The 25529-nt window shown below is 43.6% G+C and overlaps 3 protein-coding genes and 1 long non-coding RNA gene across 4 annotated transcripts in view; 2 read left to right on the top strand and 2 right to left on the bottom strand.

The window, feature by feature from the left end:
* Positions 1–25529, top strand: part of LOC142895137 (pleckstrin homology-like domain family B member 1) — a 363501-nt gene that overhangs the window by 209533 nt on the left and 128439 nt on the right. The window lies entirely within an intron of this gene.
* linc.pou2af1 (lnc RNA pou2af1) lies at positions 2412–6915 on the bottom strand. The gene is made up of 5 exons (XM_076035925.1): positions 6785–6915; positions 4724–4827; positions 4413–4464; positions 3412–3761; positions 2412–3000 (listed from the first exon to the last, which is right to left on the bottom strand). Exons 1-5 carry the CDS (start codon positions 6789–6791, stop codon positions 2644–2646), a joined length of 870 nt encoding a protein of 289 aa, XP_075892040.1. The 5' UTR covers positions 6792–6915; the 3' UTR covers positions 2412–2643.
* On the top strand, positions 3900–7881 carry LOC142895130 (uncharacterized). The gene is made up of 2 exons (XR_012928178.1): positions 3900–4116; positions 6732–7881. It is a non-coding gene; the product is annotated as an uncharacterized LOC142895130 (long non-coding RNA).
* On the bottom strand, positions 9643–22225 carry pou2af2 (POU class 2 homeobox associating factor 2). The gene is made up of 5 exons (XM_076036109.1): positions 22026–22225; positions 21072–21172; positions 13095–13134; positions 11990–12294; positions 9643–10474 (listed from the first exon to the last, which is right to left on the bottom strand). The coding sequence occupies exons 1-5, from the start codon at positions 22033–22035 to the stop codon at positions 10073–10075; spliced, it is 858 nt and encodes a 285-aa protein (XP_075892224.1). The 5' UTR covers positions 22036–22225; the 3' UTR covers positions 9643–10072.

The following is a 25529-nucleotide window of genomic DNA, read 5'->3' as shown; positions in this document are numbered from 1 at the left end:
TTGTAGTATTTTTCCAAAAATAGATTAAAATCATAAATGACAAAAAAAAAAAAAAAAAAAAAAAATCAGAAATCAGAAAAAAAAGAAAAGAAATTCAAACTCAGCCGACCTTTGTCTTCTTGCAGTGACACATTTCTCCAACCATTATGTACAAGTCGTACGTGAGCGGCGCCTACAGTAGATGTGGTTGTGTCCTTAATCTATGTACATAGTACTTCAATGACTTCTCTCTGATAATTATGCAAAGAATGGGAAATGTGGAGAGGAGAAGGAATCCCTTCAAGCGACTGCGGTTCAGCCACTGCTGATCCTCAGTGGCTGCTTCTACTTTCACCTCTTTACCCCTGGACGAGACGACACAAACCAAGAGATTTGATCTGTGTGAGAACATTCTATTGTCTGCCCACTTTTCTTTTTTCTTTTTTTTTTTGAAAATAAAAGTGTCTTGTAGTGAAAGCGAGTCAGTCTCCCCCCTAATCACAGTCAGTCTCTGACACAGATCTTCTCGCAGAAGATAAGATAAGAGAGATAACGGAGCTGAGCTGATTGAAACCTTCTTGTTGCACCTCCGTAAGATGGCAGCCGGGGATTCAACTTTGCCGTAACCGCACGAGACGGCGCACCACCTGTTTCTCTGATTTTGAAATGAACGGCGTCTAAAGATTTACAGTGGTGTTGAGGGGTGAGCACAAAGGAAAGGAAGCTGTCAGTTCAATTATAATTTCACCTCCTCAGGCCCTCTACTGGTCGCATAATATCCCTCCAAATCGCTCTGCTGTTAAATGCCTTTTAAATGTGGTTATTATTATGGGGGCGCAGGCCCTTTGCAGCAACACGCCATGTTTTATGACCCTAAAGGGAAGCTGGTGGAGCCAACCATCACAGCGTGCCCTTTTTTTGTTCGAACACCACTACATTTAAAGGGCTGAAAAAGTATCATTTGATTCCAAGTAGGATAATCTTGTAATTTCTTATATTTTAGATGCCAGTTGAGAAAATCAGCCACCGGGAGGTGGCGAGAAGCAGCAACAAGAGCCTTCTGGGCTGCGGGGGGAGGGGGGGGGGCAGCAACAAGAGCCTTGTGACCAACCAGCCGAAGGGGGTTTGTGTTTAAGAAGGTAAAGGCGTTCGGGGACCGGCTGATGGCCCCTCTTCCAGGTCAAGGCTTAGAAATGGATGGATGTTAGCATCGTCGACGTATTACACAACATTTCTTTATTTTGATGCGGTGAACTGATGGACCTCACAGCAAGAAGGTTGTGGGTTCCATTCCGGGCCTGGGACCTTTCTGTGTGGAGTTTGCATGTTCTCCCTGTGTCTGCGTGGGTTCTCTCCGGGTTCTCCGGCTTCCTCCCACACTCCAAAAACATGCATGTGAGGTCAATTGAACGCTCTAAATTGTCCGTAGGTGTGCATGTGAGTGTGAATGGTTGTCTGTGTCTATGTGGCCCTGCGATGAACCGGCGACTTGTCCAGGGTGTCACCCTGCCTTCGCCCTGAGACAGCTGGGATAGGCTCCAGCAGACCCCCGTGACCGTGAGCTCAGGAAGAAGCGGGTATAGAAAAATGAATGAATGAATGAATGAACTGATGGAATTGGCCTTGTTTAATGATTTGCAAGTTTCTAAAAATGACGTCAATTCTCTACTTTCCTGCAATTTACCCTGCAATCCTTTTATTTCCCATTGTTTCTTCTTTTTCAAGTCAACCGCAGATATTAAAACTATATATCATATCATACATATAAATAACAATAATTGCTATCTGATCCTGTGATTTATGCACTGATAGGGAACAGTACATCATTCGACGCTATGCGCCTGACAAGCGGTAACACTTCTCTCATTTGGTCTGCTGTAGAAACGTGCCACAAAGCTGCAGCTGCAGTCAGAAATCCGGTCTGAAAGTTGTCACTGGATTTCTGCCAGGGACGGAGACGGCATGCAGCCAGCACCTGTGCCTACAGAGAACCCAGTGAACTATGACTGTTTTTTTGGGGGGGGGGGGATGCGGGGAATGTTCTTTGGAAACCTGCCAATGATGTTTGGAGTATTTCAAAGTGGAAATGTCTGATAATTGTGCCGTGGTGTAGCGGTGGGAGGCAGTGGGTGGCAGAGTTCCTTCGTGGATGCGTCACTTTGAAGATACGAGCGCCCACGACGTATTTCTGTGTGGCTGTTTATCTACCACTCTGCCTTGAATGGCTAACTTGATAAGCTTTTGGGTGTTTGTTTTTTTTCATTTTCTTTCAGTCAACTATTCTCTCGCAGCTCAAGTCAAATCCTTCAGCATCTCAGAAGCTCCACTATATTCCCACTACCTACTTCTGTCCGGCAACATGAAGGAGACCTGCACCCCAAAGAACTCCATCACCTCCATCACCCTGGGATATTAAACAAAGCACACATGGTGATTTTTGTGCCTTTTTTTTTATTCAATACAGCAACAACGTATGAAAATAAATCTTGTAAAAAAAAAATCCAGACAACAACAACCAAAGAACCAATTCAAATCGCCATTCTTTCCACCCATTCAGCACTCATAATGTACAAAACCAGTCAGAACACACTCCGAAACTGCGCACCGTCAAAGCCAAACTTGAACTTGAGAGATATTTACACGAGAGTGTCGCCGTGGAACTCATCATAGAACATTGTAGCACATCTCAGAGCTCATCTGGTAATCCCTCTTAAAGTAGTTCTCCTCCACGGGACAGCCGTAGGAATAGTCTGTTTGGGTGTAGTAAGGTGCGTACTCGGGGACGGGGGGGTAGCTCTCCTGCTGGGCCGGCCAGCAGCTGGGCAGGCAGTAACAGTCGTGGGGGGTGCAGTGCTGGTAGTGGAAGTGCTCGGCGGCGAAGCCGAAGTGGCCGGACTCCATCCTGGTGGGCGAGTCGTAGCAGGAGGAGGAGGAGGAGGAGGAGAAGGAGTCCTGCGGCGAGTAGCCGTTGGGGTCCACGGGATGGCAGAGCTTGAGCAACTCTGGCGAGGAGCAGGGGGCCTGGGAAAAGGACGGGGCAGAGGGAGAGGATGAGTGATGGGAGGCAGGGCGGAAAAACTGTAAAACTGTAGCAGTGAAAAGAGGGAAAAAAAAAAAAAAGAACTGCAAGAGGAAATCATCGAATTGTGTTCTGAATGGCAGCCAGGCGACATGAGGTCTGCAACAGCATGCAGACATGCACAGTCACGCACAACTCTGTTGTAAAAAAAAAAAAAATCAAAAACAACGTGCAATTTCACGTGGCCTGAGGTATCATCCAGAAACAACGAGCGTGGGAGCGGATTCCTCCTTGATTTTCCCTGCTGTGCAGATATTGAGGGGTTCGCTTTTGCACTGAGGCTAATGCAATATAGTAACATGCACTGGAGGGCTGCAGGTTGGTGGGGGGGAGGGGGGGGGAGAGACACCTACCATCCCGGGGCCATAGTAGTCTGCGTCAGAGGAGAGCCCGTGGCACCAGGGCAGCGGGAGCGCGGACTGTGGTGGAGACAAGGGGGCGCTGTAGCCGCTTCCGCCGCCGTTTTCCAGGCCGGTGGTGGCGCAGTAGCCGCTGCTGGACGCCGTCCTGTCCCCGTAGTGCTGCTGCTGCTGCTGCTGCTGCTGCTGCTGCTGCTGCGGTTGCTGGAGGTCGCCGAAGCCGCTGTCCTGCACCTGGATGTCGCACGGGGCTTCGGGGAAGGCGAACGCGGCAGCGCGCAGCTGGAGCGCGCAGCTCCCGTTCGCCGCCGGGGGGACGCTGGTGGGAGGGTCCACGCGGAGTCCTTAACAGGGATGAAATAAAGTTACGGCAGGCAGAACGAGTTCTAAATGCCATATGCAAAAAAGTTTTTTTTTTTTTTTTTTTTTAAAGGCATCACGCCAGCGCTGCATAATGAATTAAAATGCATTGAAAAGGCTCGGGGATGGAGGGATGGGAGGGATGTTGAATGAAGGTGGCCACGTTCATTATCTGCATGACAACAGAAAGGCAATTGAATGGGTTTATACGTTCGGAGGCTGCTGCGATACGATCGGTCAACACATTTAAATGTGACCTTGCTTTATAAGAATGGAGGCCACCGCTGCCTTTGTTTTTTTCTTTTTTCGCTGACTAATGATCATGACTAGCGCTTCCATGTGAGTATTTTCATTCGGATCTCTGTCAGTCAAACAGAGTTGAAAAATTATGATATTTTTTATATAGTAATAATCGAATGATTATTATAAATACGTTTTATTGCAGTACAATGGAATTAGTTGTGGCGTCAGATATTTTTTTTTTTTAACTGAACTGGGGAAAGTAGTTCTTCAGTTCTAAAGGTGTAAATTGTGCATCTTGAGAGAACTTTTTATTTTTTATGTCAGCAATATACATTCATATTGTCTGACAATCGTAGGCTGGACTTGATTGAGAACCTCTGGGCAAAACGTACCAGTGAAAGTTGAGGCGCACAGATCCTGGAGCTCCAAGCAAGCTTGAGTTATCTGAGAGAATTGGAGAGGAGAGAAGGAGGTCATTCTATGCTTCTGGAAGAATAGGAGAGAGGGAAAAGCAGTTTTTGTCACGTGTGTGTGTGTGTGTGTGTGTGTGTGTGTGTGTGTGTGTGTGTGTGTGTGTGTGTGAGACTTGGTTGTGGTTGTGGTTTTCACTGAAAGCGCTGGTTTTATTGTTCTGATTTTGATTGTTTTTGCTTTTGCTCGACCGGTTTTTAAATTTGGATTCCGGGTAAAGAGTTGAAGTTACCGTTTTGACTTTTTTGCTGCTGGCCTCGCGGGCTCTGTACCACTGCAGCTGCTCCTTCACCGTGATCTTGACTCGGACGCCCTGGTACACCTTCGGCTTATCTGCTGCATGGAGAAAAAACAACAACATGTTAATTCATGTTTACTAAACACCACCGGGTAGCTGACCCCCTCCCTCCCGACCCTGGCCGACACACCCCTCGCTGCAACGCCTGTCTGAACCCCAAACCCGAGCCCAGTGCAATTTCAGATCCCATTAAAAATAAATAAATAACTGAAAACATTCCCATCCGAGGTGATTTCTCTGTGACATGATGGAGCCGCCACTTGGTCCTACAGTTTTGCAAATGTATAGAATTTTCCTCTGCTGTGTCAAAAAATAAACTTTACCCACACACAAAACCAGTCATAAACGAACAATTATATTTTGAATGGATGGTTGTGCTGAAATGTGTCCAATTTATCCGTGCGTAAAAGCGCTTTTCTGGCCGCCCGGCGTGCGCCGTGGCTCCGGCTATTTTCTGAGGCATCACTCCGGACCTCCGCTCCCCCACTGTGCGCACTCACGGCGCTCTCAGCTATCAGTCCTGCGTCTCGCCGCCCGCGTAGTTTCCTGCTCAGCGAGAGTCTTTCGCAGCAGCCCGCGCGCGACCCATGGCTGCCGATCTCGCCGTCAAACAGCACGGGGACAAGAGGGAAACGAGCCCGGGCGCTGCCGTAAGTAAGTACAGATTCATGCTCGCAGATGATAGATGAGCGAAGGTTGAATCGGATCTAGGTTCGAGAAACGCGAATCTGAATAGGCGAAGTGATCGCTTAGCAAGTATGTTGAAGGCGCGGGGCGAGCGCGTGAAGGGCGCAAACAAAGAGGCTGAAAGCCCCCGGAGTTGAAATCTGTGTAGGAGAGTGCGAGTTGGAGTTGAGTTGGCTTTCAGGCGTGATGAAATGTGAATTATAGCGAAATGATTGGGCTGATAGCGGTGTAGCAACATTCGTTTGGAGTGGCCACTGTTGACGCTTTTGCACATTTCCGATCACCGAGCCTCAACCTGGCTGCCAACTCCGATCTGATGGTTGTTGTTGTTGTTGTTGTTTTTTTAAGGAAAATATAATTAAGTTGAAATCCAAACCGATTTAATCGCCGTTAAGTGGCGACTTAATTAGTGCCGCTCGCTGTCGCCCGTGTTTCAGGGGGGGGGAAAAAAAATCCATCTCGCCCGCATGTGTAATGGCATAAAATCGCGGCGCGTCATTGGGAATAATTGGCCGTATTTTTTTTTTCAGATAGGCGAGACTCGATTAGGTGGCTGCGAGAGCAGACCAAGCATAGGTTCACGTAATATAGGCCCAAAGGCGTAATTTAACGCAGCCAGGAGTGACGAGCCATTCCGGGAGAAAAAAGGGCGATGCGATTAACGAGACGAAAGCTTCTGCCGTCAAACGTGCCCTGATAAATATTCATACGGCTAAAACGCTACTTGATGATTTGTCTTAAATGTGGCAAATAGTGGGGCCAAATTCACTCGGCGGACACATCCCACTCCAAAACGCAGCGAGTCGCAGTTATAACGCCTCTGGTTGCGCGCATGCAGACAAAGGGTTCAAGTCTTGCAACGAATTAAGCAAAAAAAAAACCAAAAAAAACCCCAAGATGATTAAAGATATATAAATAATATTCAGTGTGTCGATTTGATGATGCCTGTGACCAAGTAAAATGTGATAAAAAGTATTCTCAATCAAAGGGGCTGTGTGAGGAGAGCCGAAGTGCGCAAAAGTGACCCTCCAGACGCCCCCCCTCCCCGTGCCATTGGTAGCAGGTGGCATTAATATACGAAGAACGGTCACTGTAAGTGACTGTAAGTGCTGACCAACTAATAATCTATTTCTATTTGTGCCAAAAGGTGTCATCCAGAGCGAGAACCACCACAGCACACCGCACGTGACTCCTGATACATTTTTATGCCACTTAATCAATGCCCTAATTTTCCCTCTTTTCTTTTCTTATACAGGTGAAAAAGGTGCAAAAATCGTTTCCACGTCGAAAATCCGACCCGAGACTCACCGGACATGATGGCTGTGATGGAAAGTGGCTCCCTGGAAGAAGACCTGTGGGACTCAACAACGTCCTTTTCTGCCTCAGCAAAATGGCCAAGAACGAAAATTGTACAAAAGTCTCCAAAAATCTCCACACAAATGTCCTACAGCAGAGTCAGAGCGTGCAACATTATTGTAATATAGCTGGGGAAATATTAGTTTGAGATTTTCTCCCTCCATGCCTACTATTTAAAACCCCTAGAACTCAATGATTTGACAATGATTTGATTGCGCGTTACTTTCAATTTGAATATTCAGAGGCAGCCGAATTGTATCGATTTTTCAACAAAAATCACCACAAATCCGCATTACTGAGGCTGCACTTTAATATAATACGTGTGATTTTTACATTTTGACCCAAAAGAAACCATGCTTTTATTAATTTTATCCTCCTTTTGCAATATCACAGCATCACACCCCCTCATTAGGCACTGCGGCACTGATGGTGCGTGTGCGCAATTTTAAGAGCGCCTATCGCGCCAAACCTGCCACCACGAGCTTAGTGCGGCCACCCTGCGCCCAGGCAATGCACGAAAACAATTTTTAAAACATTATTATGGAGAAAAAGACCTAAAAGTGGGGAAGGAGTGGGCGTGGCAAAGGGCTGCAGCCATCTTTGCCATCGCGGGGCCTTGAGCTCCACCAGCAAGTGCCGTGTGCGCACTCGCATGCTGAACACCGCGGCACAACTCCGCAGCAGCATAATTTGTGAAGAAATATTTTATGAAAACGACTTTAATACAGAGTTTAGGCAACGTTGGAGCTGCAGATCCGCCGTCCGACTGCGCCTCTTGCTCATTCACATGAGAACGACTGGCGCAGCCGGAAAAAACCTTCTGTTTACTCCAATTTAACGTAGAATATAAACTCTGATCGTTTATTTTGCGAACCAAAACGGAAATAATTAACTTGCATTTTCAAAAGCCCGAAAATGATAGATTTAGGCTATGACATATGTTCATTTTATTTTGACATAAACTGAACGGTGGATTGTTGTTTGAGTGTTTGCCCCCCTGGCAATGCTATACTACTAAACACGATGAGACATTAAAACATAAGAAATTATTATTTTATATGCTATGATATTGCAGTTAGATCTGTTAGTAATATTGTCTTAGAAGTATGACCTACAACAATGTTTTACTGTTGAAGTCTAATTGATCAACCTCTTAAAAAACTGCGAATCATTTTATTCGGCTTGTCAGATATTGTCAGATATAGACTTCATTGATCTTAGTTACTGTGAGTGCTCGCCCCAGTGCATCACACACAACCCAGAGATGTTCATCCCACAGCTCTGCTGTTTCCCGTCTGTTGGCGCGCAGCGTCTCCTCGCCTCCCACCGCTGTCAGTGCAGTGCTAGGGCCCCACCTAGTGGCCGCGATGCGTAACTTCACAAGTTTAAGCAGTTGTTTTTGCCATGCTACAACTTGAGGAAAAGCAAATTATTACAAACTCAATCAATACTGCAGTTTCATTGTAATGTCTTACATAACAAAATAGACCGGTCATTTATCAAGTACATAAATAAATGTCATACTGGACGCTGTCTGATATAATTTGTCTGACATAATTTTCTGTATACAATATGATTGTTAAACCTATTCAAAATGTAAAAGTTTCAAAGTAACTTTATGATCTTTTGTTCAATGCTAGAGTAGTATTTATACTTGCATTACAGTAAACTCGTTGTGTTGATTTTTTATTTTACAATTAGAGAGACTTTTTTTTAAGAAAAAAGTTAAATTGCTCAGATTTTAGTCTTTAATTTCTTCTTCTTCTTCTTCTTCTTCTTCTTCTTTTTCTTCTTCTTCTTCTTCTTCTTCTTCTTCTTCTTATTATTATTGTTACTATTATTATTATTATTATTATTATTATTATTATTATTATATCACAATTGCGATTCAAAAACACAATTAACATACTGTATGAAAATAAACAACGCATTGAGGTGGTATGAAATTAGATTACAGTTTTTTAGTTAGGATAAAGTACTTATACTACATACATAAAAAATAAATAAAAACCAACTTCAGAACAAGATTAATGTAATTACACAATTCAATCTTTGCTGATTTTATTGACATTGTGAATTTTATTCTCTCCACAAGAAAACTTGAAGACAGCTAACAAATTATGTTATTTTGCTTTGTTTGTTTCTTGCATTGTTTATTGTTTACATACATGGTTATTTGCTGTTTTTCTAAACCTTTCTACAGGAACCTTTATCTTACATTCGTCATGGTGACAAATGTCCTCATCAATTCACAATATGAGCTCTATTTAAGGAGATGTTGAACTATGTGGCTTCACCCCCCACCCCCCCAAACACCGACTTCACGTTAGATAAGACAAGTATATATTCAAGAAACCACTTGATCACTGATTTTAGTGAATCCCAGTTGCCACAAATCGTGAATGGATGCATTTGTTTGAATTTAAGATGATGTCATTTCTTAGCAATCAACCAACATTAAAGCCACTTTATTTAATTTTGTAGCAAATTTGTATAACAAGCCTCTGCCTTTGCATTTTCATAACCTGAAAGGAAATTACCGTTATACACATTATATCCATTACGTTCACTCTACCATTGTCATGCTTTAGTAACTGCTGATTTCGGCATAAATGCATTCTTCATCAGTTCGTCCTTTCCTCCGGAGTACCGTGTTAGATTTTTGCATCCTCCTGAGACTCAACTGAATAACAGGACACATCCCACTGAACTCTATAAGAATGGAAACATGCGATTAAAAAAACACACACAATAAAACCACATATATTTCCCCACATAACCAGCTAGTTAATAAGTCAAACTAAGTGATGTAATGTCATTGTTCTCACACATTTATTTGTACAATTAAAGCAGTGTACCAAACCTGTTAAGTCCGTGTAAATATGTTGTTTTTATGCTTTCATATCTTTTTGAACGAGCGGCACCTGTATGTATGTGTAATGAGCGAAAAGGCTTGAGACATAGCGGTGATCCAAAAGCATGAGCGGACGGAAGAAAAATATACATGTTTTATTCATTTATTCATTCATATGTGCACTTGAGTTGTGATTGTTACCTGATCCACCCAACACACCAACTCCACTAACTAAAACCGAAACACATTAGCGTGACCGAGGTGGACAAAGTGTCTCGCATCCTCCGCCTGCACATTGTCCAAACAGCGGAGACGATGAGCGTCTTCCTCAATGTCAAGTCTCGCTTGTCGACGCCACCGTCAATCTGTGCAGGGCCTCCCCAACCTCAGAAGGCCCTCCTGATCTCATAGGGCGACCACGCGCTCACCCCGTCCTCCTTGGGCCAGCAGGGGTGCGCGTCGCCGTCGGCGCCTTCCTCCGCCACCATCTTGGGCACCAGGTCGCCGACGGGGGCGCTCATGTAGGCGGGGCAGGCGTATGAGGCGGAGGGTCCCGCGTAGGTGCTGGTGGGGGTGATGGAGTGATAGTGGGCGTCCTCCAGGGGGTGCAGGGTGTAGGGCTGGCTGCCCGAGCCCATGGAAGAGCCGCGGCTGGGCGAGCGGTACTGGGAGGGGCTCCCTGGAGGCTCGGGGCTGGACATGGAGGGCGGAACGGAGGCCAGAGTGTCCGGGCAGAGAGCCTCGACCTGGGGCACCGGCTCTGGGACAGACTGCTCCCACGAGTCTCTCTGAGGTGAGGAAACAAGACAGGAAGTGCAGAAAGTCGGGCAGTGAGCACTAGCAAAACAACTATTAGCCGCCTGCTAGAGGTTTGTGACTCTAAGAGGTTTGTGTTACCAGTCTGGAGGGGGGGGGGGGGGGGGGGACAAAACAAAACAAAAACTTCATGAAGTCAGTAGCTGCCGACTTCCGCAGCAGACGTCTGTTTTGGCAAAACAAGTAAAGGAAGGGCTCTTTTTCTGGAGCACGAGATAGTTTGGATTGTATCCACACTGTCATATGATGCCTGGGTTTGAAATTTTTGCTATCTAGATTCAGTGTTTAGTCAAATGAATGAATGAATGAATGAATGAATGAATGAAAAAAAAAACATTAAGAGTGAAACACTTTTAACTCCTTCGATGTAGATGAGAAACTCAATGAAGATGACAAACGTAAGTTTTTAAACTGGTGGATATTCTCTGAAAATAAATTAGAGGAATATTGTTTTATAAAGTTGGCCCCCCCAAAAAAGAAGAAGTTAATCAAACTCTTTCGTCCGTGTGAGTGTGAGTGCACGAGTGTATTAGAGCAAAAATTAATCCCAGCGTTCCCTCATGACTGTAGCGCAGAGATCTGCTGCCACCTACAGGTGTGAAATTGCACTGGACGTTTGAGCGTGACCCCCCCCCCCCCCCCCACACACACACACACACACGCACAGGTCTAAATGACGTGTTTCACAGCCAACACCGAGATAGTTTAAACAGTCTGAGTTACAAAAACCCCATTTAATTACTAAGTTAAAACAACAGACGCCCTGCAGAGAAATATTTAGAACTGACTGTTTAGCATTTCTCAGGCCGCTGCGGTCGGCCTTGCATTACCAATTTTGGTGCGAAAAGTATGACGATTTTTGTCAAATGTTTTTGCCGCACTGTTGATTTAAGAAGAAACGTTAACCTCAAGATGACATCTGCCTACATCAGCATTTTTCTTTAAAAAAATTACTGACGCATCATGGCGAAGAAGCAGTACAACATTGAAGATTAACTCCAAACATTAGAAAGGCTGATCTTTAGTTCAGAACTGATGGAAGACTGAGACTCTCACAAAATCTATGCTCAGTAAGACGGCTGTAGCTTGTTGTTGCACGACTGCAGAAGCCTTGAGATCCAAATGCAGGTCTGCATGAGCTGACAAAGTTTACGGCCAATAGAGCACGGTGTGGAACTTAAGCCGCCTAAGCAGCAGTAAGGCATACTCAAGATATACAGTGGGTGAAAATAAAGCTTATTCTATCATTTTTGATAGAATAAGCTTTATTTCAGCAGCTTCCTAATAAGTCGTAGGCCCAGATGGAGCAGTTTTGTTTTTAAAGGTGAGGGGGTGTTTCGTTTAAAAAGGCCAGCAATCATAGGAGTTAAATGTTTAGCAACATAAAAAGGTAATTCTAAAGCTTTCTGATGAGGAGTATTTTTATTTATTTATTCATTATTATTTTTTTAAGTGAGGGACCACCACCACCACCACCACCGCCCTACCAGGAATAACTGCGAGGTTTCCCCGGCGTAGGATGGCAGCAACGACGAGAGGGCCGACGAGGGCAGGAAGGAGCCGCCGGGGCCGGAGAAGGCGGCGGTGCTGCGGTAGTCGCTGAAGGTCTCCGGGTAGTAGCTGTCGATGAGGGAGGAGTAGCTGCTCACGGCCGAGGGCTCGCAGCCCAGCGCCTTGGCCCCCAGCGTGGACGGGTAGACGTCGGGGGAGAACTGCTTGCTGGACGAGCAGAAGTCGGAGTCCGAGATGAAGGGACGCCTCATGCTGTAGTAGCCCGGCAGCATGTGAGACCCTGCAACAGGTGGAAAGGAGCAAAGTACACATACTTGGTTACCGTACTCGAGTAGATTTTATCTGTACTTGAGTATATATATTCGTCTAGTCACTTTTCACTTTTACTCCCTACATTTGTACACAAATAGTTATTGCATTGGAAAAACTTGTTACTTTTGTGTTTATAAGTGTTTAAAATATACAAATTGTGTCAAAAGTAATTCACTTAATATTATAGTTGTTAGTTGTAGCGTTATGATTTTGTGTATAGTTCAATATGAAAGTGCGTCATTTTTAGAGGGAGATTATTTTAGAGTGCTTCAACTTTGGGGTCACTGCTCAGTACGTTTTCAGTACAGAAAAATAAAGATGTAGAAAACAACAGATTGTTATTGAAAATGTAAAAAAACTAACGGCTCACCGGTCAAAACTATTACTGAATACTGTTTGTTTGTGCTGCAAACAAACAGTATGAAAAAAAAATAGTTTCAGAGTACCAAAGCTTTTTCATTTTTGCCAATTATTGATCAATGTATTGTTTCATTAATGGCAAAAAAAAAACATTTTTAGTTTTCACTCAACTACGTTTGAGAACCTGTACTTTTACAAGAGTAAATGAGTTGAATGGGTTCTTTAACTTTTATCAGACTATATCTGTACTTTTACTTCAGTACAGAATGTGAACACTTTTTGCCACCTCTGACAGCAGGGAAAGCAGCGGAGAGACGAAAGAAGCTTCTTCCTTGCTGACAGTCGAGAGTGAACATTGCAGCACGCAGACTGGTGTAATTTCTGGGGTTGGAACCTGAAGAGACTCACCAGGCATCTGGACAAATGAAGGCGGAGTGGGGGAGCCTGCCTGTGAAGACAAAACAAGGTGTCACAGAGCGGTAATTGACAGCAGTCTTGGTGCTGAGGCCACTTTAACGAGGTCATGGCATCGACACTCTTTGGTCTTGTCTCCGTCTAGACAATATTGGTCAAGAGGAGATTCCAAAAACCAGACAACTGGTGCTGGTCATTATTAATAATGGCTTTCAGTATTGTGCATCTATTTGAAAAATGTTACAACGTATATTTTTCACATCTGTCCTCTTGATGAGCCGAGGACCTCTTACACAGCCAAATATGATGCTTTTATTCTGTAATTCTTGCGAGTGGTAGTGTCCTGACTATACAAAGACTAGTTTTGGTCTCGGCTTTGACTCGGTCTGTGGTCTTTGTCTGGACATGTCGGTACAAAGTACTGACATTAGATTAGATAGGTTTATTGTCCTTTGCAGGAAAGGTGTTTTCACATTCCGTACAGCCTGGGAAACAGAAAGACTGTATAGGAGTATACAGTATACAGAACCTAAACAGAAACATGCACACCCTTCATCCCATACATTTACATATATCACAGTACATGCATCTCGTCGTCCTGTGCAGTTTGGTTATTGCACTGGCTTTAAGCTTTTGCTGAATTTGACCTTTTTCCAGGCCATTGTTCCGTACCGGTGACCAGATGGGAGTAGCATGAAGTGATCAAGTGTGGGTTAAGGGGGGTGACTGGGGTCATATACGATAGAAAGTGCTGTGCGTACACTGGCTTTGCTGCTGAGATCATGTCCAGACATGTACGGACACAAAGTACAAATACTTTGTGTCTGTACTTAAGTAGATTCTTCAGGTGGCTGTACTTTACTTGAGTATTTATTAGTCTGATGACTTTTTACTTTCACTGCCTACATTTGAACACAATTATATGTAATTTCTACTCCATACATTAAAAAAAAACAAACAAACAAACAAACAAACAAACAAACAGGCGTGTTACGTTTATGTTAAAAAGAAATAAATTTTGTTCAAAGTCATTTGTTGTCGTTGCTTTAAGTGGAGCTGTTTGAACTACGCTGTTCTGGTCAGATCAGTCCAGGTTATTCTGTCAAAACATTTTTTCATTTTTGCAAAATTATCAATGTATTGTTTCAGGAATGGCAAAAACAAAACAAAACAAAACAAAACAACAAATCGCTTTTACTTTTTGCTTAAGTATATTTCAGAAGCTGCATCCTCTTACTTTTACTTGAGTGATGGGATGGAGTGAGACATCATAAGAGAGGGAATAACATGGGTGGAGCCTTTCCCCTGATGGAATTTTCTGATTAAAAAAACAACAAAAAAAAAAAGCATGTCTGCACAGAGGCACTGAGGTAGCCTGCTGTCTGTGGGGCATCTCATCCAGACCACCCGTTCCATTGCATTTGCATTTCTGATACTTGGAGCTAAAGTGACAACGTGGCTACAGGCAAAGAGCCATACGTCATAAATATTACTGAGATTTGTTATTTATCTGTTTGCAATACACTTCCTCGCCACCAGAGCTCAATAAATCTTACAAACTGGGTGTACTCAGATGAAATGAAATCACACCACATTTTTGGCTGTGTCAGCAAAACCACTTGCAGCTCGCTCTTGAGTTGTAATGTTTATTCTGGCACTCCTCTGAGGCCATCTGCGAACATGACCACTTTTTTCCCTTTCATATCGGCATTAGACAGGAGAAGCCCGTCCACAACACTTGCAAATGCCAACCAATCGTCAAGATATCGTATTCTGCAGTCCATCCATCCATCCAGCCATCCATCCATCCATCCAGTTTTTCCAATGGTATGTTGTTGTTTTTTTTTATCTGCTGCTGAGCAGTGGCAGCAGCAGCAGCAGCATAAATGAATGACCCGTCTGTTCCTCTGCTGAGAGCAGTTAGTGATTCCTACAGACTGGCAGAGACCAGGAACACGCGGGGCGGCCTCTCTTCTTTTGCATATTGCCAACATGAAAGAGTTGATATTAAGCCCATGTTGGCAGGGAGGCAAGCAAATTTTGAGGGCAGAATTTGAATGTGATTTGCCAGTGCCAAGACTTCCTCATGGGCCCCAGGTATGGCTCAGTGCGTCTCTGAAGGCTGCGTATGGAAATCAGCTCGCTTAAAGCTCCCACTGTCAGCCTGCGCTCGCAGCTCTGTGTGTGAGTGTGTCTCTGTGTTATATTGCCTATACAAAATTGCTCTGGCCGTAATATTGTAATTTTCTGAAATAAAGTTTTTTATTGCATCAAGGTTGTGTTTTTTTTTTTTTTAGCATCTGTCCTTCCATGCTTGATGCCAGTGATGAAATTGAGCTTCATTGGTGTCTTGACAAGACACATTAACACACCAATGTTAATGTGTCTTGTCATTAACACACCAATGAAGCTCAATTTCATTGGACCTATCTATAAGAATCAAACACTCACTTTGTTAGGTGAATTGTTAACACAAATAGCCAATCAGCCAATCACGTGGCAGTGACTCCGTGCAGACGTGGCGAAGATGAAGTTCAAAACCCGATTCAGAATGGAGAATAGAGAGCACTTAAGTGGCTTTGTTGGTTGCTTATGAGACCATCCAGTGAAAAGACTTGTTGACGTGAGGGGTCAGAGGTCAGAATGGGCAAACTGGTTGCAGACTATAGAAAGGCAACGGTGCCTGAAACAACCACTGGTTACAACCAATGTAACGAAGAACAGCATCTCCAAACACACAACGTGTCTAACGTTGGAGTTTAAACCGGCCACTTTATTAGGTCCCCAAGGTGGGTACCGAACCATATTAACTATTGCTTAGAGCGGTGAACTTTTGACTTTAATACATACAACAGTCACCTTCGAGTCACTTCAAACTAGCCTGGATTTCAGTGAACCCACCTCGCTATCATTTATGTAATAGCAGCATGTTTGGGCAGCACAGCAGCTCTGAACAGAGCAGCTGACAGAGTGGCAGTGATGTAAGATCTTTATTCCCCCACCGTGCCCCGACATGAGGAGTTAAGTCTGTGGTCAGCAGTCCCCCCCCCCTCCGAACTACTCGCTGTGGTCTTTGTCTCCTGGAGAGAAAGGGATGGATTAGCTGACACAAGGACGTGGCTCGGCCTGGGGTTGCTGCGTGTCCTGATTCCCTGAGCTTGCCTTCATGCACCATTTGTAAACAGAGACGCAAGCTTAGCGAAAAGGACCGACGCTCAGATGTACAACCTGGTGGTTGATGGTTAGCACACTGATGATTTTTTAAAAAAAATTCAATTTAAATGTCAAAAGGGCTATAATAAAGTAAAGAAGGCAAAGGGACAAATATTAGCAAAACTTCTACATTAGTGTCATTTATTTCCATGTCAGAAATATATTTCAATGTCCTCATAGTGACACCTTATAAACAATCAATGACCTGACTGTAAGATATATTGCATAGCCAAATCAAAATACGTTAAAAAAAGAAACATGACAAAGAGGGTAAGATAACATTACGCATCTCAACATGACAGATGACTTTTTTCCACAACAACAAAAACAAACTGTAACCCAGCAACGGAGCCATGAAATAGACAAGAGGCTTCCTACTGTCCTTGCTAGAGAGCCAGTCAATCCCTTGCATTACTAGGCTGGCAACTGTCAACTCCAGTGTTTCACCAACGCCTTGCCAAAATAAACAGAACCCACGTTGCCCACCGAGAAAAGCCTTCAGCGCCGTCCTTTGTCATTCATCTTTGTCGAGCATCCCATCACTCATATATGTCATGTATCCTCTAATTCTGGTTACTGAGAAGATTGCTGTTAACATGATGTCTTTCCGTCAATCTGATCATTCATTCGACTAAATTCGGAATAGCACCGCACATGTAAATATGCTGAACATTTACAACCAGCAGTAGGCTTTTCCTTCCTGCTCTATCTGCGTGGCAGCTAGCAGTTGTTTACTGCCGTGGCCTCAACTGGACCTCTAGTACACCCTCAGCATGTGTTCACAAATGGAGATGGTTGCCCTTTTTGCAATGTTTACATATTTTTATAATTTCATATTTTTATTGTTGTTCTACAGCAGGAGTCACCAACGTGGCACCAGGTAGCCCCCAAGGACCTCATGAGGAGCCCGCAGACCCGTTCGAAAAATTGCACAGCTCGTTGAGCTGCGTCTAAAATTCTATTTTATCCAACCTTGTACAGTCATTTTTGATAATTATTGAGAACTCATGTGCTTGATAAGTGCCTTCACAGAGATAAGTATCATTAATAATAATATATAACTCAGAGAGTTTGTTATTTCGGGAGAATCTAGCAAACTGGTAGCCCTTCGTACGGCTCAGGACCCATGAAGCGGCTCTCAGTGCCAAAAAGGTTGGTGACCCCTGTTCTACAGCTTTGATCAAGGATATTAAGGGATTTCGGATTTTCGCAAAGGATGCACTTTATCATATCTTATGCAAAGTCGTCACCAACAGCCACTTCCTGCGGACGTGTTTACTCATGGAAAGTTTCAGTCGGGTAGTTTGGGTGCATAAGACAATTGTCCCAGTCACATGCTGCAGGTTTGACACACACACTGTAGCTGCAATTTCATTTGCACATTTCCTAGTTTCCAGCCTTGCATGTCCAAAAATCTAAATTTTGGCTAATAATCATGGTTTATTTTCAATAAGACATGTACAAATTAGATTTTTATTTCATTTCCATCAGTCAAAAAGGGCCTCACAACTAAAAGTGATGCAAACTTTATTTGGCCATTGTAATAATAGCAGTCTGAACTGGCCCATGTTGCTGTTGTCTTCTCTGTGCACTCACTGACCCCCAATGGAAACTCTTTTCTCCTCCGCACACAAGCTGCCTCCGCACGCTTCAGGTCAAAGTTCATCGCCAAGTTTTGACAGTCTGTAAAAACTAGGTTCAAACTCAGCCTCTCTGAAGAGACTTTATCAGGCCAGAAATTTTGAAAGGGATGGGCTATGGTCATAATGCAGATGACCTAATAAAATAATAAAGTGTCTACTACTACTGCCACCTCAACTTGGTTTTATCAGGACACGCCCCAAAATATATTGGAAAAATGTTCAGTAATTCTTATAAAATTAAAAGGAACAACAACAACAACAACAACAACAACAACAACAACAACAACAACAACTATTTAAGTCATCGGGACAGCATGGATCGGAACTGGTCCATTGTTGGTAGCTCATCAGGTGTTACTAAATAGAGCAGTAACAATATTCAATCAAACTCAAGAATTGTTTCTTTATGAAATATTGCAGTTTTAACTTTTCAGTTCCACTATACTTTAGTGATTTTTACCAAATTAAGATCCATCTGCTAGATAGATAGATAGATAGATAGATAGATAGATAGATAGATAGATAGATAGATAGACTTTATTGATCCCTTTGGGATGACTCCCTCAGGGAAATTAAGAAAGCTCAGCTCCATACCATAAATCACTGTCTTAGAAAGAAGAAGTTCACTTTGGTGTAAACAACTGCAGCATATCGAGAGCAGCACTGTATTCACGTGAGAAAGCAGACAGTAGAAAGAAAAAAGGAAATATTTTTGGTGGATAACCAGCATGTGAACTACAGCAGAACCAAACAAGAACAGAATTTTACTCTGTAGCCAGATCATGAAAATTACATTAACGGTAAATAAGGGATCTGTTTTTTAAAAGGGAAAGAGGCAAAGAGATCTGGCAACACAGCTACACATCTCCTCCTGGCCCGCAAGGTTTCCTGCCTTGCACGGCCGGCTGCTGCCTGCCTGTCTGCATCACATAACATTGTGATTTTTCAGTCCATTTCAAGTTGTGGTGGAAAGAAAGGGAAAAGCAGAGCATTCTAAAACCTTTTTAAACCTCATGTTTAGTTAAAGGGCTTTGGTTTTCTTTAACTCTATGCCCACTTGGGAATTTATACTTGGGCGACTGTGAGAACCAAAAGTTATTTAGGTGGATTATTTAGCAGTTTAGTCTGCCAGCAGGATTGTTTAGAAGGGAGGCAGAGAGGTCGAGAAAAGCTTTTGCAGCTGCAGACAGTTTATCACTTCTCTTACAAATGCAAGCTGAACTTCTATGACGCAATTAAGAAATAGGTGGTGCATTATGGGAAATTTCCACTGTTTGAAGCCCGGTAACCATCTCCTCTGTTGGTGTGATGCATCGCAGTGACAAACCTGACCCTCCTTAAATCTTCTGGTGCGTTTAAATGAAGGTATGTGACAGTCAGTGTTGGGAACGTTTCTTCTAATGTAATTAGTTACAATTACAAGTTACCCTATTGAAAATGTAATGGTGCTGTAACTATTCCAATTACTTTATCAAAGTAATGTAACAAATTACATTTGATTACTTTTCCAAATTTTGCATTCATGTTCACAACTGTTAAGACCTGACAGTGTTAAGCTCCCAGTCCCAGCAGTACTCAAGACAGAGAAACAATTACACTGCAATTCCCAACTTGACAGGAGAACCAATCAGAAGCATCAGTTTATTATCTAATTTTCGTCTGCGGAAAGAAAACAAAAGGACGGCGCTCATGCCAAGTCAGTGCACGACAAAACCATGCAAAGCAACAAAAATAAAATTGTTTAGCATAAAGTGCAGCCTTTTTTTGTTGTTGCACAAATTGTTTAGATATTCATGATTAATTCCACAAGTAACTGTAATTTAATTGAACAAATTTTTTTCCGGGTAATGTAACTGATTACAATTGGCTTTATTTTGTAATCAAATAACGTCACAATGTTACGTGTAACACGAGGCGTACAAACACTTTCCTTGTTGCTGGAAATGTTGCGCACGTTGATGAAACTATCCTGTCAACCATCTCGCCAGCAATCACATCGCATGAGAGCACGAGAAGGACACAAAGTTCTAAAGTCCCAGTGCACTGTGTGACCTGTGACAAGGCCTTTGGCAGATGCCAACAACCACAACCATCAGCGTCCAACGATCAATCATGTGGCTCATTTAGGAGCTTTCCATTTTATCACCTGCTGCCCCGGGACTGTTTTTTTTTTTTTTTTTTGTTACTCATCTTTCAAGGTCGAGCCCCAGCCCCTCGACACAGTGCGTGTTTGAATAAATAAAATAAAATAAACCCTCCAATCTGTCACCAGAGCAGCCGGGAACAAGTGCGGCCCGCTGAATGAAAGTGCCAACGTGAAAAGTGCTGCGCCAAAAGACCGATGATTCTCCGTACCCCCCTTTTGTCCTCCGACCCCCACCCCCACCCCCACCACCCCACCACAACACCCCGCCTTACATAAGTTGCCGGCGTCCCGCGTGTCTGAGCGGTGGACATGCCGATGCTAAAAGAGAAAACAAACAGTCTGCCGGGAAAAAAAAAGAAGAACCTTTTGACGGTCTGCCTGTGGGAGCATGAAAGGCCCACTCGCACTCCGGCTGCATGAGTTGCGCTGCTGTGCGTTTTTTTCTCTCTCTCCAGGGCAACAATAGAGGGCTTGTCTGCGGCAGAAGACAATGTGGCCCCGGCAGGTGCTCGCGAACGGAGCTTTGCATAGGCGGCATCCTTCGCTCGCCTCCTTTTTTTCCCTCTCTCTGTCTTCCCCCCCCGTGGAACCCGTCCACCTCGGCCTTCCCACCCAACCCCCTCCGACCCTACCCCAGCTTACGTCGCCTACCTGCACCTGAGCGGGAGGGTCCCTGGAGGGCCGCCGTTGAGAGCGTTGTGCTCTTTTGTAAGGGGGTCAGGACGGGACTCGGCTATTTACAGAATAGATTTGCGGGCGCGGTGTGAACAATAGGCACCGCGGATCGTTGGTCCACAACGCAGAGCCAAAACGTAAACAAGGAGAGGAGATGTGATTTTTTTTTTGCTTCTAAAAAGGCGACCTCTTAATTGAGGCACTAACAGAATGTCAACTGCGGCCACCCTGTTTGTTTTGGCTAGATAAATGAAGCGGGGCAGAGGCGGAGGAGGACAAAAGGAGCGTGCTTACGCTGTATCTGGGTCCGTTGGTCTGCTGGGATCGCTTCTCCGCCAGCAGGTCTTTGACCGTGTGCTTGACCCGGACGCCCTGGTACACCCGCTTGGAAAAATCTAGGACGGAGCAGAGGCGAGAGTGTTTATGGATCCCGTCGTTTTGGCGGAAAGCAAATCAAGAAACAGTTTGACTTCATCCAAATTTTCATCCAGGCCCACAAATGTCCCGTTCATTTGAATGTTTCACAGTTTTACTGATGGAAGCGAATGGCCATCAGGGATCGGTGTGTAAATGCCATGGAAATTGACTTTGGTCTGGTCAATGCAAATGGGGGGGGTTCCAGAAAGAGGCAATTTACACCTCGCAGGTAATTCCACTTTGGGGGGTTTGGTCCTACGCATGAGCCGCAAGAGGCACAACATGCAGTTTATCAAAAGTGCAGAAGCATTAGATCAAATTCAAAATAACTCATAGACGTAGAAATTGTAAGAAAAAATAGGTTCCATTGCTTTTTGGCTACCATTTGCTGACCAATTGACTATTAGCACAGATCTACAGCTCACAATTTTAATACAATTCACGTGAATTTCTGAAATATTGTCTGCAAAAATTGAGAAGAAGAGCAATAAGTCCACTGGAAAACATTTTCAATCATTAAATATATTTAAATACAAACAAATTCAAATTCTTGTTTTAGGAAAAAAATTAAGTTTAAATATAAATTCAGAAAATCCAGGAAAGGCTGCATCAGTAATTGTGATTTAAGATGAAAATTCACATTCAATCAATCAGAAAAGAAAAAAAAAATCATTTAAAATCTATATATATATTTTTTTTTTATCTCTAAGATCACATCAAACTTAACAGGGAGGTTGTATTTTCAAGCCATCCCAACTCCATCTGTCATTAGATGCTGCAGCGGCACTGACAGCAGAAGCAGCTGCTGGCCTGCGCATGAATGAGTCCTACCTGTCTCCATGGTCCCGCTGAGCAGTCAGACGTGCCTGCACACACACACACACGCACACATACACACGCAAACAAACACACACACACACATTCAATTGAAGGCCTGTGTGGTCTCCCCTCTGTGTTCACCTACAGCGGCTGGATCCCAGTGTCTCCCACCATACTGAGTGTCAGAGTGCCACAGCTCCGGCCTTTAACTACCCTGCCGGGAGGGCAGGGACACGCGGAACATGCCACCTCACACTGCTGTCATGAGGAGGCACCTTTTTTTAAAAAAAAAAAAAAAAAAAAAAGATCCTTTTCCATTTGTTTAAATGCAAATGTTTGGTAGGGACGTTTTCGAGACTATTTGCATCTGCAGTCAAGATTAGGGGGTTGAAGGCATGGGGATGCAGTCTGCCACTCCTCCCCTCTCAGTGGGCAGCAGATTTTTTTTTTTTTTAAAAAAAAGGTAATGTTGTTTCCACGTTTTGATTTGTAGCTGCAGGGTTTTTTCAGTGTGGCATTGTGGGATGGAGTCTGTTTTCGGTTCCGTTTTGAGCCCTGGCACCTCAGGGATAAATAAAAACCTCTGGCAGGTGGGTGTGGATGGCACAGCTCGGGGTAGAATCTTCAAGTATTGGCGTTGTTAATGACCTCATGCCAGAAACCTTTTTTTTTTTTTTTTTTAATTATTTTTAAAGAAAGAGGAATTTTTGCATAAAAGGAGAGCATTGTTCACTTTTGCACTTAAATTGATGTGTAGAAATTTGTATGGAAGACTAGAAAACAAATGAGTCATCCAATTCTAGTGTTTAAAGAGTGGGAAGCAGCCAGAGCTCTGCCAACAATGTGTCTGGCGCTCAGATCCCAGCTTTTAATCTTTCCTGGCTCAGAATGGCAGTGTTTCCCTTCCGATTGTGACACCATCAGCTTTGAATATTTTCATAATCTGAATATTACCAATAAAATAAGACATTAAAGTGTTGTAATCACTTAGAATTTGCACACTGTTTGGTTTAGGATTAGAGTTTGGCCAAGACTGATGCCAACAAAAGAGCTGACAATTTGTTCAAGAGACTCCCACCCTATGCAACACCAAAACACAAACGCGTGCGCGCCCACACAAGGTAAGCAGCATGAGCTTTATGTGCAAAAAAGTGGAAAGAACACACTGTTAATACACGTACAACACACACCAAGTGCTTCACATATCGAAGCAAAGAGAAGCAAAAAAAAGGACACATATATATATATATATATATATATATATATATATATATATGTATATATATACACACACACACGTGTGTATGTATACAAAATGTGTCCTAAATTATCCACACATTACTCACATTTATGATCAATGTAACTACCTAGATGTTGTCACCTCAAGAAATACAGGTCATAAATAATATTACAATCTGATGAGAGAAAAAGAAGAAAATAAAACTAGTGCATACAAAAAAACAATAAGAAAATAAGGTGCAAGATCCAAGAGATTTGATTCTAGATCTAAAATATATATTCAGAGGCTATAAAGAGTACTTATATGCGCTAAATAGACTGAACCACTCAGGCTGGAATAGGATGACATAAAAAGAAAAGACTACTATCGACATTTTGCAACACGTAATTGAGGGGGATTTTGCAGTGGAATAACCAGCAGGGGTGTGGCTCTTTCCTTCAAGCATGGTGTTTCCATCCCAACACGGCACCTCTGAGTCACACCTGCTGTTTACTACACAAGAGCTGACTTCCTTGTCAACAGCGGCACTACGGCTTGCAGTGCAGGTTCGCTGCCTGATGTTACGTGCACTGCGGAGAGCTTTATCAGTTATCGCTAAAGAGATTAGGGGGGGATGCACGGGCCCCTTGTATTATGGACACAGGTGGCAGAAGAGGAAGAGATGCGTTCCACAGTAGTGAATCTTTCATTTAATCTTTGACCAGTTTCTCCCCCACTGCTTTCAACAGGGAAAATCCCTTTGGTCATTATGAAGTGAATAAGCCTCTTTGAAAAATAAATAAATAATTAAAATTAAGCAAATGATGTGCATGAAAAAAAAAAACAGCAATTCAAGTCTTTTTAAATTGTCGTTATATAATTTAAACAATGCAGAGACATGCAGGATTGACCACAAAGGAAGGCATGACCGCGGGAATAAATGAATGGTACAAAATACAGAAAATCATGACAATGCCAGTCAATACTCTTCTAGAAGCTCACAGTCCAACCCTGAGGATTTGCCACCGACGTCTGGAGATGTGGACTTGATTTGATCTTTGTTTAGTAATAGCAATAAATGTTGAAAATGTCACAGATGGTATCAAGAAACTGTAAAATAATATAAGTAAATATAAATATATAATCCTAAGTAGCAGGCAATTCTTTAGCTGTACAAAATCAAACCTTTAAAATAGCACATTTTTCCCCCCTCCATGGTTAAACCAAACAAAGCACGTATACTGTAAATAGAAATCCCTCAACACATAAATTAGCGAATCATTTCCATTTCCAAACTGGGCAGCTGCCCGTGGAACGTCTTTGTCACCGTGGAGTTCCATTTCAGTGTTTGTGGAATAAAGGCCTGTGACGCCAATCCTTGCTGAGAGGCCCCATGGGTCAAAATCTGACTTTGAACAAGCACAGAAACATCATTCCATGAAGTGTGAAGCGTGAAAACATTTGAAACATTTAATAAGAGGAAACAGAAGGAAACCACAGCCACTATAAGATGTTGGCACGCTTTGCTGTAGGTTCTTCTTCAAATCTGCATGACACCATGATGGAACACAAAGCTGCACCAGGGAGAAGTACAGTATGAGTCTCTGCAATGACCCCTAGTGGATCCGTAGAGTCACAACAGCTTGGGTCCTCTGCAGTCCGTCCACCAGAGGGCACTAAGAGACAAGTAAAAACAGCACAGAGTTGGGCAAGTCAGGTGAACGTGAACCGGTGATTATAACAGTAACGCGCCATTCGGTGGATGTGTTACGTGTTCATGGACACGCAAAGTAAACACACATTAGCTCATAAGTAAACAGAAAGCGGGTGTCATGCGGCCGGAGGAGGGAGGAGCCGTCGAACAGCTGCTCTCATCCCTCTCCGTCACCTGGGCTTGTTCGAACAGTGTCGGTTCGCCGCGGTGCACTGCTGAGTCATTGGTTTATCACACAGCCTGCCGCCGGGTCTGTCCTCACATCTCTGTCGTCGTCGTTGTTGCGGTTGTCTCCTCTATCAACAGAGAACACACTGTGCTCGGCTCCAGGCTCGTTTGAAAAAAAAAAAAAAAAAAAGAAGTGCTGTCCAGTGGTTGTGCCTCTTGACACGCGGCACAGCGGCTAGCTAGCTTTATCGCCCTGATATGCTCACATCGCTCCCGTTGCTAATATTAGCCTCGGTGGTGTCTTCGAACCATCCACTAGACCGGTGTTGTCACCAGTTGCGCAGGAAGGTGTTCAACTTTGACGAAAGTTAAATACACACACACACACACACACACACACACACACACACACACA

The sequence above is a fragment of the Nelusetta ayraudi genome, unplaced genomic scaffold, assembly GCF_046127955.1.
Source record: "Nelusetta ayraudi isolate G7.1 ecotype Tasmania unplaced genomic scaffold, CSIRO-AGI_Nayr_v1 ptg000048l, whole genome shotgun sequence".
NCBI classification, from domain to species: domain Eukaryota; kingdom Metazoa; phylum Chordata; class Actinopteri; order Tetraodontiformes; family Monacanthidae; genus Nelusetta; species Nelusetta ayraudi.
Note: the sequence above shows the minus strand (reverse complement) of the source record. Positions and strands in the feature narration are given on the sequence as shown.

Coding starts and splice junctions, on each gene's coding strand:
- pou2af2 (XM_076036109.1), bottom strand. Junction 13,135..21,071: donor CCAACGGACCCAGATACAGC/GTAAGCACGCTC, acceptor TTGTCTTCACAG/GCAGGCTCCCCCACTCCGCC. Junction 12,295..13,094: donor TTCATTTGTCCAGATGCCTG/GTGAGTCTCTTC, acceptor CACCTGTTGCAG/GGTCTCACATGCTGCCGGGC.
- linc.pou2af1 (XM_076035925.1), bottom strand. Junction 3,762..4,412: donor GTGCGCCTCAACTTTCACTG/GTACGTTTTGCC, acceptor ATCCCTGTTAAG/GACTCCGCGTGGACCCTCCC. Junction 3,001..3,411: donor ACTACTATGGCCCCGGGATG/GTAGGTGTCTCT, acceptor TCCTTTTCCCAG/GCCCCCTGCTCCTCGCCAGA.